The sequence below is a fragment of the Eulemur rufifrons genome, chromosome 29 (genome assembly GCF_041146395.1).
Source record: "Eulemur rufifrons isolate Redbay chromosome 29, OSU_ERuf_1, whole genome shotgun sequence".
NCBI lineage: Eukaryota > Metazoa > Chordata > Mammalia > Primates > Lemuridae > Eulemur > Eulemur rufifrons.
The window spans coordinates 28,185,232-28,206,315 of NC_091011.1; the positions used below are offsets into that span (position 1 = coordinate 28,185,232).

The following is a 21,084-nucleotide window of genomic DNA, read 5'->3' on the forward strand; positions in this document are numbered from 1 at the left end:
AGCCCTGAATATACTGATCTCTGAGGTCAGAGCTCATCCTGGATTCTGTGTCCTGTTGGTGTTGGTGCTGTGATGAGACGTGTCCTCTACTTTGCCTACTGAACAGGCTCAGGATACTTCACCTTTGTCATTTTTTGCCACTGGCCTGTGTGTTGCCCAGGGATGTGCAGGCTGGAGGGTGTTGATTTGGCTGTCGGCAGTCCAAGCCGTAGGCTGCTGGTTCCCTCATTTCTTCCCTTCCACCAGCAGTAGCTGATGACGACATGGAACTATGCACAAATGACATCTATTTTGGAGTGTGTCTAGGGTGGCTTTTGGAATACATAGACAAAATCTTGAGTGTCCCTCTGTGCTGTGGAGTCCAGTCTTGGAGACAGAGTTTCCAGGAGTGGTATTGAACTTGACTGAGACCAGCACGGTGTCCTGAAGGTAGAATATCTATCTTTTTGCACTTTGTAGAACCTAGCACTGTCCTGTTTATCAGAAAATGATGTTGTTCTGGCCTAACGCCAGTGGATAGATTGAGCCCTTGCTGTGTGTCAGGCTCTGTGTTACGTGCTGTACATACACCAGCTTGCACAGACTGAATCAGGTGGGTGCCATTAACGGTCTCCCAATTACATATGCAGATCTGAGGTTCAGGAAGGTGAATGTTACCCAAGATCTCCCAGTTAGTAATGCTAGAGTAGGGATATAATCTTAAGCTCTTAGTATCTGCTGTATCCTGCTTACTAAAGCATTTCCCAAATGTGTTTGTTTTCCACAAGATATTAACAGGAAAAACTTTGAATTGAGGGCATTTTCACAACCTTTTTATTTTTGGTGGTGGTGGTGGAGGAGGCGATTCTCCATTTTGCAAATTGCAAAGACAATGAATGATGATTGCTTCTCATTAACCCTGGTTAAGGAGTGGGTTTTCTTCATTGGAGTGAAAGATATATAGGTGAGCTACAGGTGTTGGGGCAGTGAGTGGGTGGAAAGAGGCCTTTCAGACTCTAGGTGGGTTTGAATCACTTGTGAAGTGCAACCTAGAGCCCAGGAGAGCCTTGAGTTGGGGAAATGGAAAAGGCCAAGTGTGAGGTTCCTAGAAGACTTTTTTTTTTTTTTTTTTTTTTGAGATAGGGTCTTGCTCTATTGCCCCAGCTAGAGTGCAGTGGTGTCACCATAGCTCACTGCAGACTCAAACTCCTAGGAGGTCCTCCTACCTCAACTTCCCAAAGTGCTAGGATTACAGGTGTGAGCCACCACGCCTGGGCCCTAGTAGACTCTTAATATATCCTTACCAAATGGTGGTGATAGAGACCATTTTTATGGTGGTTTTGGCTAGATTAAAAATGAGAACAATAGGAACCTGGAGCTATGAGAAGGCTGACCATTCAAATATGAGATCATCAGACATTATCAGTAGGGTTCGGATAAGAAGGGCCTGTCCTGTGACTTTATCAGAAAGTCAGAGATAAAGAGTTGCACGATAAGGAATTGAGTGACTGGGTAGAGGTCAGATGTAAACACATAAATGTGGGAAGGGAGTTATTTGATTGGAGATGATGGTGAGGGCCAGAGGACTGTTCTCCAAGCTGGTGGGTGGGAAGGCAAGATGCCCCGGGACAGGTCCAGGTGGCCACCCTGTCTGATGCTGAGTAAGGCTGTCCTCAGTGTGCACCCGGGGGAGGCTGCTGAGTCTCCCTGCCTAGGTGTCACCCTCGTCTAGTCCCTCCTCAGGCTTTCACCCTGGAAAAGCACACATTTAAAATATTCTATTTCTACTCTGGACAATGGTGAAAGAGACGTTCACTTTAAAATTATTTGTTAAACTGTACAGATGGTTTTTGTGTAACTTTCTATACATATTGGAATTGAAAACGGGAAACCAATAAAGCACCCAGAGGAGCCCTGGCCGGCGGGTCACAGTGTGCCCTCGGCGCACACAGGGGCCCTGGCCCAGTTTTCGTGCGCATCCACGTGACGTGGCTGCCGGCTTTCCATCCGAATGCCAGCCTCCTGTTTCCCAGAGGAAAACAGGCTTGGAAAGCTGGGCGACTTCAGACACGGGTAGCCTTACCGTCATCAGATGCCTCTGCTTGTCTGATCCATCCCAGTGGTCGTGGAGTCGGACTTTGTGAAATACGAGGGCAAGTTTGGAAACCAGGTGAGCGGGACCATCGAGACGGCGCTGGGGAAGATGAAGCTGAACGTGGCCAGCAGCAGCCGCGTGCGGAGTCAGTCTTCGTTTGGGACCCTGAGGAAGCAGGAGGTGGACTTGCAGCAGCTCCTCCGGGACTCGGTGGAGAGGTACGGAGTTCTGTTTGGCGTTTGGGATTTTGACAGGCCTCACATTTAAAGGTCGTTCAGTCGAACCTTTGTTAAAAGGGTGACAGCTGCCATCTTTGTCGATCAACAGAAGCTTTATCCAATGCCGGTGGTGCCGAAACTTCTTGAGAAGCACATTCTTTAGTCTGGGATGGCTTGACTGTTCTTAGTCTGAGTGGGGAGACTTGGGAAGTACTTTAAAAGGATGTTGCTTCAGGCAAATATGTACTTTCTTCAATCACGCGATTTATAAAATGCCAGTGGTAAAATGGCTCTGCCCTGCATTTCTGAACATTAATATCCGAAGTAGGAAAATCACAACCTCCCTCTGGCTCCTAGTCATTTTCTGATGAGGAAAAGAAGAAAGCAGGTGAGGGGCTTCAGGGGCAGGGCTGTTTTTCAACCTTCAAGTCTTGGAAAAAACCCCACATTTATTTGTTGTTTGGCTTTCAGGTAAAAACACTTTACCCCACTTTAGCTCATCATTACCTTTACCTTATGTCTAGCCAGCGTTCAGTAAATAACTTTGCGGAGTGCCTACTGTGTGCCATGTGCTGTTCTGCACACCCGGCATGCTGCAGGGGACAAAGGGCCACATTCCTGTCCTGCATTCTAGTGGGGACAGACACAAAACATACAGCCAAAGTGAAATGTGCAGTAGGTACTGGTGGCAGGGAGGGGGACAGGACGTGCTGGGAATGGGGGCTGTGATTGTAGAAGGCTTGGCCAGAGAAGGCGTTCAGAGAAGCTGGCATTAGCGCAGAGACCTGCAAGAGGGGAGCGGAGGAGCACAGGGACGTCCTGGGCAAGGCCTGGGGACAGTGCCAGTGGGGCTGATGCTGAGAGGGGTCGGAGGGGAAGGACGGAGGGGGGGAGCCGAGTCCCGTAGGACTTGGAGGCTGTCGGACAGACTCACTCTCACTCGGAGTGAGCCGGGAAGCCACTGGAGGATTCTGAGTAGGGAGGCAACACGATCTGACTTGTTTTTTAGAAAGTTCATTCCAGCTGCTGGGTTGAGAAGAGTCTGGCTGGGCAGAAGGAGGGAGGCCAGTTGCGAAGTTAGTGCAATAATCCAGTGGGCGTGATATTCAGTTTGTGCAGTAACTTATGTGCATTTTCCTGTGAATTTTGTCACCCCTTCTTCTTTTAAAACAGAAAATTCGAATCCAAATAATTAAGAGAGAACTCACTTATATTTAAACGAGTAGTTTATATCCTCTTTTCCAACATTTTTAGGATTATATGAATATGAAATATTAAATGAAATTATGCATACAGATTTCAAAGTTAAATGAAATTATGTATTAAAAAATTAATGAATAAAAAAATAAAACTCGCATAGCAGCATGTGATGGGTGGATTTTGTACAGACATCGAGGATGCCTGGGTAACTGTGATCTTCAAAACTCAGGCTCCTCTCCAGGAACCGCCCGCCCATGCTGCATGGAGTTGAAGGATTGTGACCAGGTATTTGCCACCTCCTGGCATTCTCTAGGACCTTATAACCACATGGAGTTAATGGCTCCATCGGGAAGTCCCTTTTGGTCAGAGAAGTTGACACTCTCTGGTGGTACCAGTTGGAAGGACGGTCACCTCTTTTTCTGGCAGTCATGATCATTATTTTCCTTTCTCTACTTTCCTTTGCTAGAGGAGCATTTCCCTTCCTGTTATTCATCCGAAATTAAAGTTTAACTGGGCATTCTACATTTTCATTTGTTAAATTGGGCAATGCTTTCTACTGGGGCCAGGGGCCAGGGGCACAGGGAGGCGGGTGGGGGGGGGGGGGCCAGGGCCTCTTCTCTCTCCCTCAGTCTTCACGGCCCTCTAAAGCTTGGCCATATTTTGCAGTCTTGTTATTTCTATTTCGAGAACCACAGTTTGGCAATGCTCTATAATCACATTTCCTGAGACAGGTTTTTTAAACCCTCTTCATGATTCAGGTGTAGAAGCTCTTGCCAACAGAAAGCATATGGGGGAGGGGTTGCCGAGCAGAGATGGGAGAAACCATTCCAGAGAGAAGGAAGCTGGAGCCAGCAGTTACAAGTGGAGGAACAGGGAGAGGGAGGGGGAGGAAAGGAGCTTCTGTGTAGCACCTACTATGTGCCGGGCACTTTATACACATCTTCTCATTCATGCTGCACAGCCGTCTGCTTTTACACTTGAGGGCACTGAGGCTCAGAAAGGAGAAACAACGATTCATCTCAGGATTTTCCGGCTCCAAAGCTCCTGTTCTTTCCTGTAAATCGTGGAAAAGTAGTTGGAATGACAGCACAGAATGGGAAGGCAGAGGCATGAGTCTGAGTCCCCAGGGAGGACGCCCGGTGGGTGAATAGTGGCATACCCACTGTCCTGAGCAGGCCCGTGAGACCAGCTGAGCCTGTTTACCTGGAGGTGCCTGGTCACTGGGATGAGGTCACCTGAGGAGACTCGTCAGGAATCCCCGTGAGTTGTAGAGGTGACGTAAGAAGCGATGGCCCAGGGAGGGGCCACGCCAGGAGCATGACAGAGAATAAATATAAGGCCTGGAAAACAAAGCGGTGTCTTATCACAGAGTCACCTCTCCCTTGTTATGTTGTTAAGTGGAAAAGGTGAGCTGCAGGGGAGGAGAGGGGAGGGGAAGACTCCCCCGAGCCTGGGACAGAAATAAGTAAAGCTGACATTCCTATTACTTCGTGCTGGAGTAATAAATTCTCATTCTGCTCGTCTTTGGACTCCGACAACATCCTCAGGATTGATAAGACACTGTTGATACGTCTGCGGCCTTGGGAGTGATGATTAGTGATGCTTAAGTACTTTATGTTCTTAGGGGTTGTTTATAGTCAGTCATTTTTATTTCAGGTCATTTAGATAAGTTGTCTGTATACAAGTTATTTTAGCCCTCAAAACATTAGAGTACTAGCTTTATTGTCTGGGAAATATGTGCGCATCTCAAAAACAAACTTCGTCTATCCTTGAAAAAAACAAGCGTGTCCTGGGCACAAAGGCATTCCACGGGAATGAACCTTCCAGATACCTGGAGCTGACCCCTTCCAGTGAAATCTCTGTGTGTATCTTAAACATTCCTGAGGCAAACCATTCTACATTGTGTACGCCCCCTTTTTTTTTAAATGGAGACTAACACCTGGGACTTTTTTGTAATGACTCAGATTCATGTCTTAGTCTTAACACCCAGTATTACACTGTAGTAAGGTCGTCACTTTTTCTGCCTTATCTTCCAGTGCCAGCTGCCATTTGTTACTGCCTTAAATGTATAAGCCACACCCCACCCCACCTCTGTCACCAATTTATTGCTTCTAATCTAGGGTCTGGGAATTTTATTCCTAGTCAATAACTTACCTGGACATGGTAAGTCACTTCTGCCCTTGGCCTCATTTTCCCCAGCTGTACGTGAGATGGTTGGAATAGATGATTTTTTTAAATTTTTTTTTTTTTTGAGACAGTCTCACTCTGTCACCTGGGCTAGAGTGCAGCAGTGTCATCATAGCTCACTGCAACCTCAAACTCCTGGGCTCAAGTGATCCTCCTGCCTCAGCCTCCCAAGTAGCTGGGACTACAGGCGTGTGCCACCCCGCCTGGCTAATTTTTCTATTTTTTGTAGAGATGGGGGTCTTGCTCTTGCTCGGGCTGATCTCAAACTCCTGACCTCAAGCGATTCTCCCGCCTGGGACTCCCACAGTGCTAGGATTATAGGCGTGAGCCACCGCACCTGGCCTGGAATAGATGCTCTTTAGGGTTTTCTCCTGGCTAAGTGACTGCAAGTGAGTGGACTCCGGAGTGCACATACCACCTCCTTCCCCTTCAGTGCTGGGCCTTGGTCCCAGCAGTTTTCCATTTTGTGTTTTCCTGGCTGTTTGGGGATCGAGGTGGGTATTACCTTAAAGGCACATCCCACTTTTATTCTTTGTCATATTGTAAAGTGAATTTTGGTAAAACAGATGACATTTTCCTATGTATCCATGGTAATGAGAAGCTCGGTTTTTCATTAAGAACTCCAAATTAAATAAATTACATGAAAATAGCATATCATGAAAGCAATGGAATGGCCATGATAAACTTTCATAATTATTTAAAATATTTTAAAATTACACTGAAAGTTTTATTATATCAAAATACTCACAAATTCTACAAGTTTTACATATGAGGCATTTTTAAAAAATGCTATTCTTTTCTATGGCTTTTATTTGACCTCTTTAAAGCTGTTGCAGTAGCTCCCATGAGTACTGCTTCAATATGCTATTAACTCTTACTTGATTTAGGAGTTTTTCGAGGGGAAGGATTTGAGGCCCCAAGTTCTTCTTGAAAAAAAAACAAAGTTTGGCCTGGGCTGCTTTTCTACTTGATCGATCAATTTCTCTGTGGCAAGCAAAGGGTTTGAAAATCTCCCCATTTGTGTCTGTGCTTTCCTCAGCACTGGCATCGTTATTTTTAGTAAACAGAGTTTGTGCCTAACAAGGCAAAGACTCTGTCCGCGTGTACTTTGAGAACGGGAGAGTCCCGAGTCCATTCCTGCCGCTGATTCTCTTTTTGCTGCGTTTCTCCTTCAGGGGCGGCCTGTGTGTTGTCAGAACACCCTGACAGGTGAGGGCACCCTGAGGTCAGGGGGCAAGAGGTGGCAATGCCTCCTGTGTGTGCTTCTGCTGTTGGCGGGAGGGGGGGAAGAATTTTTAGGCTGGTTGCAGGGTGGTAAACTTCAGGGTCATTTTAAAAAATTAAAACAATTGGTGTGGAAACATATAGAAGGTTTGTGGAATAATATAATAAATGCTAATATACCACCTCCCACCCAGCTTAACAAGAGTTTTTCTCTAACACATTGACTGCCACACTGGAAAAAAGTAGTTTTGTCCTTGGGGGCTGCAGTGTTTTATTATGAAAATAGAATAAAAACTTTGGAACAATCCTTTCTAATTTAATGAAAAATTTATTTTTTTATTGTTTTCTGTGCGTGAGTTACGTGCAACTTGAAAAATCGTTCACTCAGCTCCCAAGATGAAGAGACGTAGGAGTTTATGAGGCCCCGGGCTCAAAACTAGCGTGAGTTAAATATAACTCACATGGCAGTTAATGGGTTAAACCAAGACACAGGAGCCATCTTTTTCTGCCTTCACTGCCCAGGATCTCCTTAGCAAAATGGGATTAGTGCTTCTGGGAGAATTAAGTGAGAGTACACATGGGCCATGTAGAACAGTGCCGGGCATGTGGCAAGTTCTCATTAACTGTAGCTCTTAGTGTTAACACTTCCAGTAAGCATTGCTGTCACTGTAGCCCCGCACCCAGCCTGGTTAGCAAGCCTGGGGAAGGCGAGAGCTCTCGGGAGGAGAGGTGTGACTCGGCATGCTGTGAGCAGGGCAGGGAGATGCGGAGCTTCAGCAGTGAGATGAAGCCAAGTCCTCAGAGTTTCTGACACGTGGTGTTTCTGATGCTCGCTGCCCGTGTTGAGGATCGGTAACGGTGTAGTCTCCGCGCTGAACCTCAGTGCAAGTCAGAGCAGCAGCAGCTTGTGTACCATCCAAAATCAGTGCTGCCCCAGATGTGTCGCTGTGCCGTGGAAAAGTCTGGAAAGCACACAGGCTGTTCTTTGTGCATGTTTTGTTTGTAGCAGGAGGTACTAATTTGATTAAGTAAAGATGTATGGAGCCCTTGAAAAATATCAGTAAGATCTTTGTGGGCCTTGTTCTGGCCACCGTATTCTTTGTGGAAAGCACGGCTCTGAAACTCAAGGCCCCACCAAATCCACTCTTTGTAAAAGATGTCTTTCCCGAGCGAGACCTTTAGGCCACACCATCTCTCTGCTATCTGAAATTCAGTCAGTTTATTGTCATTTTTTCTAAATTCTCCTGTCTCCTGGTCTTGGTTTTAGCGAGCTCCTGGAAGCTTGTCTGCCCTTGTCAGACCCTCGGTTGTTTCCTTCCACGGTGTAAACACGGCCCACAGGTAATCCCCCACTCCATGCTGGAGAGGAGGGCATGCTGCGGACGCTTTCCAATACTTGTTCCCAGGAATGGTTTTTGTCTTTCTCTAGATATTTTCTTGTCCTATGAACTGTACTTTTAAATTCTACTTCAGATTGTTCTTATTTTTTATTTTTTGTAGAGATGGGGTCATGCTATGTTGCCCAGGCTGGTCTTGAACTCCTGGGCTCAAGTGATCCTCCTGCCTCGGCCTCCCTAAGTGCTGGGGTTACAGATGTGAGCCACTATGTTGGCCTCGGATCATTTTGTAATTAGTAGAATTTAAGTCCTAACAAGAGACATTCAAGTACTATTTTCTTCCAAGATTGATAGACATTTTTGTATTTCATCAAACCCAAGATGTCATCCATTGTAAGATGCACTATTATTTTATGTACCACTAAGAAAGAACACTGCCAATTATACCATACCACCCGTCAATTTTAAAACAGCCTGATTCAGAGATAATAAAACGTGGGGGTGGGGGAATGTATGTGTTAGAATTGCTGAGCTACAGTGTCCACAATTGGGTTGTCTGGGATGAGTCAGGAGTTGGAATTCAGATGAACAGTTATTCCACTTAGGCTTTTCGTGCAGTGTCTGGCATAGGGACTCAAGCTGTCACTGCACTTCTCTCCAAACCTCCGAGGAGCCCGTGGGTGAGGCACGGGTCCAGCAGTTTCAACCAGGAGTCTGGGTATCAGACGTGGCTCCTTCCTCACCTTCTCTGCTACAGCTCGTCTCTCACAGTCCATTCTATCTCTTAAATACTCGTCTTACCTGTTCCCATTGCCCCAGTCTCACCTCGGCTAGCCATCTCTTACCTGCTCTAGCCCCGCCCCTTCCAGCTGATTCTCTGCAGGGCAACCAATCAGATCCCAGTACTGCCTGGCCCACGCCCTTCTGAGTTCTGGTGTCCCTCTCACGTTCTCCAGGCCCGGCCCCAGAACAGCCCCTTCCCCTGAACGTACCTCAGTTCCTGGGATTAATACTCCAGGCCCTTTCTCACCTCCAAGCCTGGGCTGCAGGCTCCTCCTGACCACATAGACACACAAAAGTGCACACACACTCATTCCCTCTGCTACGCTCGGCCAGTTCCTAATTCTTTATGCCTCAGATTAGACTCCACTTCCTTTGGGACCCACGCCACCCCATGCATCCCCAGTTGGGATACTAACCACACCGTGGGGTGAAGTATGTTGTAACTGCCTGAGTCTATGTCTGTGTCCCTCCTGGAACATGCCTCTCTTGTTTGCCATGGGGTCTGGCACGGTGCCTGCCACGTATTGAGCGCTATTTGGTTGAAAGGATAATTGGTTTATCTTCATTTTGCAACGGAGGATCCTGAAATGCAGAAATTAATGTTTTCCTGGACTCAGGATTTAAGGCCAGATCCACAAAGCACACGATTTTTCCAGTCCAACTTCTATGCTCAGAGCTTGGAAAGAGAAAAGTGTTCAAGGGCTCCTGCCTGAATTCACCTGCCCGCGTCAGCTCATTCGGCTCATCATCTTTCGGGCCTGCTGCATCTCATCCACTGGTTGCAGTTAATTAACTGCACGTCTAAAAGGTAGAACGGCTGTAACTGCTCAGTCCTGCTCCCCTTTCTCTCTCCCTGGGTGGTTGTCTGTGACTAGATGAGGAGGTGGAGACCATAATGTGGACAGAGGTAGAGCAGTCGCACTGTGGGGGTGGCCTGGTCGCCCTGGTAATAATGTGCAGTTAGCATTATGCCCCAATTTTGATTTTTCCAGCAATTTTCAATCCTGAAGTCATCTTCGTCACAGCAAATGAGGGAAAGTGAGTAGGGCTTTTCTCACTATTTGGAAGTAGAGGCTACCCCAGGGCACAGTTGTTGAAGTTTCTAGAGGTTTCCTGCCACCGGCTCCCGCTGAGCATCTCTGGTGTGGGGGAAGTTTCTGTTGTGGTTGAAATGGGGACGGCTGGTTGGCACTGAGGACCCAGTCCTGGCTTCTTCGGTTTCCAAGAGGATCCTCTGCTTGTCTGTGGGAAGCTTGAGCAGAAAGTCTGCTTGTTCATTAACAATCAAGCACACATTAAGTACCTTCTGTATGCAGAGCCCTAGAGGCCTAGTAGGGAGAGGGAAGATAGAGCTGCTGTGGATGTTGCTGAGCAGGTTCTCATCCTGCCCCTTGCTAGCCATGTGCCTTTGGGTCCTTGGCTTATGAGTTCTCTGTGCTGCTTGTCCTTCTGTGAAATTAGGGTGACAGTAACTTCCTGTACCAATTAGCGTGTCTAATTGCAGAGAACATTGGTTATTATCTCAGCCAGAAGCAGGGTGAGTCCCAGTTAACCAAATGAACTAACGTTCGGCGGCTCTGCAGACCGCCATGGCAGCCCCCACCTGTTGCTTGTCCCGGCAGCCCAAGTCCTCTCTGTCCCTAAATGGTAGCCACATTGCAGACAACAAAGTCCAGAGGCAGCAAAGTGGTCTCTTCTTTGTACCTCTTTTTAAGAGGGGGAAAAACCTGGGAACCCCCGACAGACTTTTCCTCAGGTCTCAATGGCCCCCAATACCTGGTAAGAACCCTGGAGCTACAAGGTTGGCCGAGAGACAGATCAAGACTTGTCGGCAGGGCTGCCGCTGCCCCAAGGCCCTTAACCTGACTGGGCAGGGTGGCTAGAGGTGCCCCCACTCCCAGTGTGGAGGGCGCAGAGCCCCCAGGCGCAGGTGCTCAGGGTGCCCCGTGGGAGCAGCACATACTGGCCTGAGTGCTGCTTTCCTCCCTCCTCCTCAAGGAGCTCAAAGGGACCAATGGAGCAGCCTCTTGGAGGAGAATTAGGGGGGTGAAAGAGGCAATGGCATCTCTATTTAGGATTTTAGGGGACAGTTACCAAAATTAAACTCTAATCACGGGCTTGGGGGGTGCTCTGCCACCTCTGTAGACTTGAGGAGGTTGGTTAGAAGGGCAAGTCCTCAAGTTTACAGGCAGCGTCTGTGGACCTGATGCTACTCTACAGCTGGGCTGTGAACACACATGTGCTTCTCTTTTTACTGCAGCTTTAGCCAATAAGTCAAAACTCTTTGGGAGAAATACCTGAATTACTAAAGCCTTAATAGTCCATATATGTCTCTATTTCTGTGGGTTAGAAATTCTTGCTTAGTATTCTTGCAGTGGAAGGCTGGCCACCTTCTTGTGGCTCCTTTTAATGTCCCCATCTATGTTCCTGGGGAGATACTGACGCCAACTCTGGCAGTACTGTACTGTTTATTCAGAATGCATTTGTACCTTCTGCCTCTTGTTGGTGGCTTTTATTATAGAACAGCGTAGTAGAAAAACGGCTGGCTTCAGATCAGAAGGTGTGTGCCCTGATTTTGGCTCTGCCACTGATGTGCCGTGTGGTTCAGGTGCGTCTGGAACCTCTCAAGGTGTTCTTCATTAATGAGTGGAGATGTTGGATTAGATCCGGGTGAGCTGGGCCAGCCCCCTCCCGTGCCCGTGCAGACACCGCCAATTAATCACGGCTTCCGTGCTCTTTCCTGCCCCCAGCCCAGCCTCAGTCTTCCCCTACCGCTGGGCAGCAGTCGCCGGCGGGTTGAGCAGAGCAGCTACTCAGGCCAAAGCTGATTTTCCACCCCAGAGCTGGATAATCCCCTGGGTCTCTTCTAGTTTTCTAATTTCTCCACAGCAGACACAACGAAAGCTCCTCTGTAATGGTGGCCTCTTGTTTTGGACAGCCTTATTGGAACTCCACTGGAAACTCTTCCTTAAGGACATGTTACTGGCAAGGGTTCTTACAGAAGAGGATCGTGCCAACGGCGGCGGCCTTGGTCTCGTTCACTGAGAAGCAAGCGTCTGGCCCTGTGCCGGGGCGTCACGGGAGTCAGCGTTTGTGGGATGAATGAAGGCGATTTGAGGTGAGGAGTCTGCGTGGGAAAGCACGCCCTCCCGGCTCTGCCGCCTTTGTGCTTTGGAAAAGAAAGCTGCCTCCCTCCTTTTTGGATATTGTCAGAGTTTTCAAAGTCGCCTCTGGATTTCTTTTCTGTGAGTTTGCAATTTGGCTTTTGAAAGCCTTAGAAGTAATGAAAATGGAAATTAAAGCTTCAGCCTGGGAGAGGAGGCAGCTTCATTAGGGCTGGGCCTGGGGAGCTGACGGATGCCTTAGCAGTCCCCTTCCCGCTGGGCTGCTCTGGCCCACGGCCTGGTCCCCCGCAGCCGTGCCAGGCTCTGAGCCATGTGTCCCTCCCTCCGTCACTGCTGCCTCCCAGCAGCTCCTGTCCTGAATCCACGTAGCCATTTTCTTAGTTGCTTTAAGCGCCCGCTCCCCGCTGAGGGCTCCCCTCATGAAGCATCCTGAAGACTGTGGTCGTGTCTTTGAGCAGCCTGAGAGGGATCTTGCCTTGGCTTCCCTGCCAATAGCGGAAGGAAAGAAACATTTACCGAGCAGCTGCCTTGTGCTGGGTAGAGTGTGGGCCACGTGGTGCGAGACCTCGCTCGCTGTAACCCTCAGAACAAGGTCACGTTTCACTAGACGTGGGAACCGAGCCTCGGGGACTGGAGACGGTAACCCAGCTAGCAGGAGATCAAGCTCTGGGAACTGACTCGGGTGTTCCTGGTGCACAGGCCTGCCAGGTACACGGGGCAGGAGGAGGATCCACAGAAGGGCTGGGCCAGGGCTGGCAGGTCCAGTGAGGGAGGAGAGGGAGCTTTCTCCCCTTCGTTCGCCTCCACACCTTGGATCTGGCCCTTTGTCTTTGACGACGTTATGCCTGTCTCGGTGGCCTCCCATTCCTGCTTTCATGTTGCTGTCCCCCAGGAGGAGCAAGCCACCTGGGCTGCTGCAGGCTGCGCCCAGAAATACATGTGAAGCAGGTGGAGAATGCCTGGTTGTTCACTTTCTCGTGGGGGCGCTCCTGCCCTGTTGCTCCGGTGTGTTTGCACCGACCCTGGCTGGGCTAGGGGAGAGGGTCTCATTTCAATCCTGCCCTTAAGGCTTTATGTGATAAATTATTCCTCTACCCCCCAAGTGTGTGGATAGCGCAGGGCTGGGCACTAGTAAAAGGGGCAAGGTACGCTGTCCTCCTCGAGCTTACAGTCTGTGCAGAAAGTCTTTTTTTTTTTTTTAAATATATTTTGAATAGGTAATCTATTCACATGGTTTAAATGTCAAAAGGTCAAAAGAGAAAAGGTGAAAACTCCCAACCATCTAGTTCTCCACCCTAGAGGCAGCCACTGCCAACAGTTTCCTGTGTCTCTTTCTAAAGCCATTCTGCCCGTGTCGTTTGGTGGCTCTTACCAGGCCTGGGAGAGAGGAAGCCAGTCAGGACAGCCAGGGGAAGAGCTGTCTGAAGGCACAGGCTGCTGCCATCAGGGGTGGGGACAGGGTCAGGGAGCACAGGTGGTGTGGATGTTCTGAGGATTTCCAGAGGATCTGGATATAAACCCTCCCTCCCAGCCGCCGGCCACGGGTCTGGTTAGGCAGGCAGGATGTGGACGTGTAGAAGTGGACAGAGCAATACGGGAGTGAATAGAGACCAAGGTCATGTTCCTATTGCAGCCAAAGCTGCTCTCACCCAGAGGAGGGAGACAGACGGCAGCTGCGGGCTATTGTGAAAGACCTAGATGGGCTTCTTAGCTGTGTTACTCTGGTAACTGCTGTCAGCCTCTCTGAACCTCTTTTTTCCTCATTTCTGAAGCCCCTAATCCAGGGTTTTAAATGTTTTTGTTTCTTGAACCCCATTAGCAGTCTGAAAACCCATGGACCTCCATAAATGTACATAGGAAAATGTATAAGATTATGAAATAAACAAATTACATCAGAATATGGCTGGTTTCCCCACTCGGTGGGCCCAGGGAGCCCCGTCTCGTGGTGATTCCTGCTCTGAGTGGGCTGCTCTGGGTGTGCACCCGGGGACACTGTTCCCAGGGAGCACCTGCTCCCCCGTGGCCTGCTTGGGGCCTGGCAGAGGTGACTAGGGCAGGAGGTGAGGAGGAAGTCCCTCTGGAGATTGCTTTGCAAAGAGTCAAAGTAACAATCCGTTTTCCCTGGTGAGTGGCTTTCCCTCTTCCCCATGAGGTCTCCCCTAACTGAAGATGATTAGATTTGTCCGGCGTTCGGTTTCCAAAAGGTGGCAGCACTGTCCTGGCAAACAGAATCCCAGCGACTTGGGTGGAAGTGTCTGGTCCTCTTCACAGCCGGGGAGATTCCTGCGGGTGGACGCCGCCTGCCGTCCTCACAGCCTTGTGACTCTCTCCTCCCTGGTCACCTAAATCTTAGCCTCAAACATGGGTCCTGTCCCTGGTGAGCTTCTCTTCCCTGTCCCAAGGTGGGGCTGCTCTCAGGGACCTTCTGAGGGCACTGATGCTTTGAAGCAGCCGGGCTGGACCCAGCAAGCCCCCCGGGACTGTCCTGTCATCAGATGCAGAAGGAAGTTCCATGCCTGCCACAGACGGCTCCCTTCTCTTTTGGGGTGGGGGTGGGGTTCCTGGAGGGAGGTGGGCATTTTAAGCAACGGAGTCTTGGGTGGTCTAGGCTAAGCTTTTGCTTTGCAAACAATTGCACATTGGCTGAGAGCAGCGTCAAGTGTTTCAGGGAGTCTGTTGAAAGCACGTAGGTGTGCAACGATTTCCAATCTGGCGGAGTCACATCAGACTCCTGAAGGCGGCTTTCAGTGTCCCTCTGCCATCAGTCATGAGGTTGTCCCCAGGCAGCGCTGCCTCTGACGTGGCATCCAAATGGGGATGAGCCAATACCTTAACTGTAATTGAGGGTGTAGATTTTCAAGAATCTGCTACAAGATAGAATTTTGTACAACAGAAGGAAGAGAGCATTAGAAAGGGAACATTTGCACGCACGTTCTGACTGGTGGATACAGTGGCTTTTATCTTTAAAGTCTCTGCCTGTAGGACCGGAACACAACTCCTTCGGAAGATTCACATCTACGTGTTATTCTTTAAACCAAGCTGCTAATCCCTCCATCTTCTGTGTGTTTTCTCTCTTTCTCACACACATGCACATATGCATTTACACATTCATTAAAGCAAATAGAGGAAAACACCCACGAGTTTTATTTATTCATTTATTCTGATAATATTTACTGAGTCCTTCCTATGCACTAGGCGCTGATCTCAGCCCTGAAATGTGCAGTAAACGAGATGGCACAGTCCCTACCTCTGTGGAATTTATATTCTAGATGGAGGAGGCAGGGAGTGAGCAAATAAAGGAATGAGTTAGAAAAATATCATGTGGACATGTAGCATGACGGGGTTGCAGGGAACGCCTCCGCAGAAGGTGACCCACGTGCCAGTGAGATGTGTTCGGGGGCGTGGAGCTGAGGCCTTGGGGTGAGCGTGCACTTGGCATGTTTAAGGCACAGAGAGAAGGCCGGAAGGCGAGGGCAACAGGGATTAGGGCCAGATCTTGTAGGCCTCATAGCCTGGGTGAGTAGTTGACGTGGGGTGTAGCCATGGAAGGCTTTTAAGAAAGGAGTGATGTGAAAAAGTACCTCCGACACAATTAAATAGCTTGTGAAGTGCACATATTGGGGCTTTTTTTGTGGGCCTCGCAGAGGAGCACATGAGCGTGGCTGGAGCCAGCTAGAGTCGCCGTGGCATTTAACTCTGCTGGGCACATCCAGCTGCTCACTGCCGTGTCATCTAAACCCTAACACAACCCCATGAGAAGGGCATCGGCACCATCGGCTTATCGATGAGCAAACCTAGGTGCAGAGGGGAGGCCGTTCACTCGAGGTCACCCAGCAAGAGGGCAGAGCTGGGGTTGGAGCCCCAGCCGGGCAGGCTCTGAGCTCTGTTTTATATTCCTTCCTGGAAGTGGAGTCCGTGGGCAGCTTTATGGTTGTTATCAATATATTTTTATTACATGTGAAACACTTTTATAATTTGCATTTCCTTCACAAGTACTAAGATTGAATCAGTTATTCATCTGTATTTGTTTTTTTTATTGTGGTAAACCATACATAAATAATATAACATTTGCTATTTGAACCATTTTTAAGTTTATGATTCAGTAGTACTAAGTACAGTCATACTCTGGGGCAGCCATCACCACTCTCCGTTTCTAGAATTTCTTCATCACCCCAAACAGAAACTCTGAAGCCATCAAGCCCTTGCTCCCCCGACCCCCAGCCCCTGGTAACCTCCAGCCTACCTGCTGTCACTGTGAACTTGCCCATTCTACATGTGTCATGTAAGCGGAATCGTACCGTATTTGGCCTGGCGTCTGTCACTTAGCACAGTATCTTGAAGACTCATCCGTGTCGTAGTGTGTATCAGAACTTCATTCCTTCTCCTGGAATATATACCAATATACCACATTTTGTTTCTCCATTTGCTGACAGACACTGGACTTGTTTCCACCCTGGGCAGGTTATGACGTTGAGATTATAATGTCACTCCAGTTCTGGGCTATTTTCCAAAACCTGGAGAATCTGAGTGTGCCCGAACTGGGCGAGCCAGCCCTGTGTGTGGTGGCAGGGGGAGCTCAGCTCTTCAAGGTGACCAACCTCAGGCTGTTTAAAAAGACCAGGATGGATGCTGTAATTCTCATTGTGCCAATACCAACTCGGATTTGGTTCTTTTCCTGTCCATTTCGTAGAATCAGTGTTGAATGAGATCTCCAGAGAGGGTATTTTTTCATTCGTCGTTTGCTTCTGAGCATGAAATTATCTCCTTAGATAGAAATGTAGTCTGTTCTTAAAATTCTACAGAATTTCAAGGGGCTGGGTGGGGGCCCAAATCTCTGCCGAGTGACCCTGGCCCGGCCACGCCTAACTGGCCTCGGTTTCTCCATATGTACAATGAGGAAAAGCCCTTTCCTAAGAGATTAAAGGTTAAGAAGTTCCTTTTTAGTTCAAATAATTTCCTTCTCTCTACCTGTACTTTAAGCCTGTTCCTTTCTCTTGTATGAGGAGCATGTGGCCATTGTTCCCCCCCGTAATAACCCTTATTCCCTGGCCCACAGCTGTGGCATCTGGCGTCCTTCAGCTCTGATTAAATAACAGAGCGGAGTTCCCAGGGTCCAAGGCAGGTGGATTGCAGTTCCCCTACGGGTTGGTTTTCTTCTTCCTTGACAACCCAAGCTGCTGTTTGACTGAGAGCCCCCATTCCCTCTGGTGTCCAACCCGTTCCCCTGGCCTTGGGACGGTGTGGTTTATGGCCCCTCTTTCATCACCAGGAAGTTAACTAAGCCATTGTCACCTGTTTGCTCCCCAGACTCCCCTGGTGCAAGAGCAGAAAATTCGCTCTGCGTCAACGTCGCCGGAGGCACAAGGCCACTGACAGCCGTCTTTCTCTTTCAGAACAATCAATCTGAAAAACCCCATTCTGCAGCAGGTGCTGGAGAGGAGGAATGAGGTCTTGTGCATCCTGACGCAGAAGATCACGACGACGCAGAAGTGTGTGATCTCTGAGCAGGTGCAGGTCGAGGAGACGTGTGGCGGGATGGTGGGCATCCACACCAAGACCGTGCAGGTGAGTGTCCAGGGACCCTGGGGCAAGGCCACGGCAGCCCATCTGGTCCCAGCTGTGGCAACCTGGGTCAGGGGGCTCTTTCGGGGGTGTCTTCATTCGTCAGGACTCTCTGTAGTGAGATAACAGAAATCCAACTCGGATTGGTTTAAGTGAGCAGGAATTTATTGGCTCACGTAGCTGAAACATCGGGGGTAACCTGGCTTCAGTCGCTGGACCAGGACTTGAGGCTATGGAGAGCTGCCTTCCCTGGGCTCGGTTCCCCTCAGATAGGCTGTCTCCGTGTGGTGCCCGCAGCTCCGGGCTCTTGCCTGACTCCCCACTCGGGTCTGGGGCATTTTCTCAGCCTCTCTTGAGTGCAGGACATGAGGCTGGACACGGGGGAGGCAAAGAGAAGCCAGGGGGATCTGAATGCATAGGAGGCAGCGTGTGCTCCCGCCCACAGGTGTCAGCGACGGAAGATGGCAACCTCGTCAAGGACAGCAACGTGGTGCTGGAGATCCCGGCCACCACCACCATCGCCTACCGTGTCATCGAGTTATATGTGAAACTGGACGGCCAGTTCGGTGAGTGCCACCTTCTGAAGGTGCAGAGGGATCCCCCATGTTCCCCAGAGGTGCACACGTGTGGAGGATCCCCTGCTGCTTTGGGGACCGTGGCACAGAGGCCAGAGATGCCAGGACAGGTGGGCTGCCCTGGGGAGGCTTTGGTGAGGGATGCCTGGGGGCAGCATCACCCTCTCCCCCAGACCTCAGCATGGGACATGGCAGAGGGTAAGGACCTGTCCCTACAGGCAGACGGGTGGGCAGCAGCCCTGTGCCCCGACATTCTGTGATATCTCGCGCAAGTCGGTGTGTCTTGCTGAGCTTAGCTCCCCCGTGTCTGGAAGGAGAAGGACATTCCTTCCTGGGGCTGTGGTGAGGACTAAATGAGATGAGGCCTGTGATGTGCCTGGCACAGTGGTTCTGCCTTAGCTGTTAATAACATCATCATCATTATTATTGTCCCACCTTCCCTCCCCTGCCCCCCAATATGAAGCCAAAAATGCTGAATTTGACCTTGCTCTGCTCGTCACAAGTGTGTTGAAAGTGTGGAAATCCGGGTCGTTGGTTGTCACTGTGTGGAGAAAATCAGAGCTCTTGAGCTAGTGTCCGCCCATCCTAGATGCTCACAGTCCCTCAAGCCTCAGGTTCCCAACGAGAAGGGCTTGCGTTGAGCCCCAGAAAACTGTGTGACTGCTGCTTGGGGACATGAATGAGGAAATATAACAGAATAAATTGTTCACCTTTTTAGGTATGATAATGATGTTATGGTTATATTTATAGAAACGAGTCATCTTTTAGAGATTTATACTGAAGCATTCAGGGATGAGGTGGTAATATGTCAAACGTGAATGGAGTGAAGACAAGCGGTGTGTGCGCAGGGTGGGGGCAGAGGTGGAGACGGTGGCCGAGAGCGACAGCGGCTGAAGCTGGGCCACGGGACGTGCAGGTTCACCACGCTACTTTCTCTATTGTGCAGTCTGATGTTTTCCAGGACGGTTTTAAAAAGTGTGCTGGGATAGACCAGGCACATGCCCGTTGCTGTCCCTTGCTCTTCCCCCACTTGAGGAGGAGGGAGCCTTCCAGGAGACAGCTTGTACGCTCTCCACGTCCACGCGAGTGGCCACGCCATTCGGCGACAGCTACAGGGACGCAGAATAGGATGCTAAGTGTCCTCGTGTGACACTTCCGACAAGCTACAGGGTGATTGAGGATTGTAGGAGAAACAGCAGGGCACAGAATGAAGTCCCTGAGCCTCCCCGTCTTATTTTGTAGATGAAGCAGCCTGGCATGTTAGGGAGGGGAAGTGATTTACCCAACATGACATAAAGAGAACGGGTGGTTTTAAGAACTTGGTCTGGAGAGGTAGGCCAGGGACCAAGAAATACCAAGAATACCAGGAATGGTGACCTACATCCTTTAGGCTCATGGTGCCCAATTTGTGTCATCCTGGGCCTGTGGGTTATTAGTTTATTCTTTTCCTTTGAAAGACTTTTGTCTTCCAAACAAACTGGGTCATGAAGGTGATTAAATTGTCCCTCTGGTTTCTGTTATCAGGATGTGATAAGCAGTGTTACCACCCGCACGTTACATGTTCCCGATGCTTATGCCTTTGTTGTCCTGTCCAGCCTTATTGGTGGTCAGTGGTCACTGTGTCACTCTCCCCCCAGCTTTATGACTGACAAATAAAAATTGTACATATTCAAGGTGTACAGCCTGATGATTTGATAGATATATTGTGAGATGATCATCACCACAGTCAAGCTAATTAACACATCCATCACCTCACCTAGTTACCATTTAGTGTGCATACATATGGTGTGAGGATACTTAAGGATCTGTGTTCTCGGCAAATATCAAGTATACAGGCTGGGTGCAGTGGCTCATGCCTATAATCCCAGCACTTTGGGAGGCTGAAGCAGGAGGATCGCTTGGGGCCAGAAGTTCGAGACCAGCCTGAGCAACATAGTGAGACCCCATCTTAAAAAAAAAAAAAAATTAGCTGGGTCTGGTGGCTCAGGCCTGTAGTCCCAGCTACTTAGGGAGGCTGACACAGGAGGATTGCTTGAGCCCAGGAGTTTGAAGGTGCAGTGAGCTATGACGACGCCACTCTAGCCCGGGCAACAAAGCGGGATGCTGTCTCAAAAAAAAAAAAAAGAAAAAGAAAAAAATCTCAAGTATACGATACAATATTATTGCTGTTAACTATTGCCACTGTGCTGTTTAATACATTAGATCCCCAGAACTTATGAATTTCACAACTGAAAGTTTTATCCTCTGACCAACATCTTCCCATTCTCTTTCCACCTCCCTCCCACCCTACTGGTAAACACTCTTTTCCTCTCTGTTTCTATGGGCTTGTTTGGAGTCTACACATAAATGAGATCATACAGTATTTGCTTTCCATGTCTGGCTTATTTCACTTAGCATAATGTCCTCCACTTTCATCCATGCTGTCACAAATGGCAGGACTTCTTTTTTTAATGGCTGACTAGTATTCCATTGTGCATGTATACCACATTATCTACTGTCTACTTAGTCATCTGTCAGTGGACACATCATTTCTGTATCTTGGCTATCGTGAGTAACGTCACTTTTGAAAGGCTTCTGAAATCTTGGTGCGTACCCAGGAATGCCATGAGCACTCCGAGGACTCTTCGGTGGCGGGGTCCCTGGCCTAGGCTGCCACTCTAGGCCGTGGTCCCCATGTGAGGACCAGGAGGTGACCGGACCCTGCCCTGCATGCAGCCGTGTTGGAGTGGCCTGTTGCTTCCATGGAGCCCTCCCTCTGTTTTTGCAGATGCGGGTTGAAAGACACGCAGCCTGGTCTGG

General features: G+C 49.2%; 1 protein-coding gene across 1 annotated transcript in view; it reads left to right on the forward strand.

The window, feature by feature from the left end:
* The window catches only part of GSDME (gasdermin E), a 37,270-nt gene that overhangs the window by 2,454 nt on the left and 13,732 nt on the right, over positions 1-21,084 (forward strand). The window contains exons 2-4 of the mRNA XM_069462199.1: positions 2,100-2,292; positions 17,542-17,713; positions 18,156-18,276. Of these exons, the coding sequence (XP_069318300.1) occupies positions 2,100-2,292; positions 17,542-17,713; positions 18,156-18,276 (486 nt within the window). The remainder of the gene's footprint in view (positions 1-2,099; positions 2,293-17,541; positions 17,714-18,155; positions 18,277-21,084) is intronic.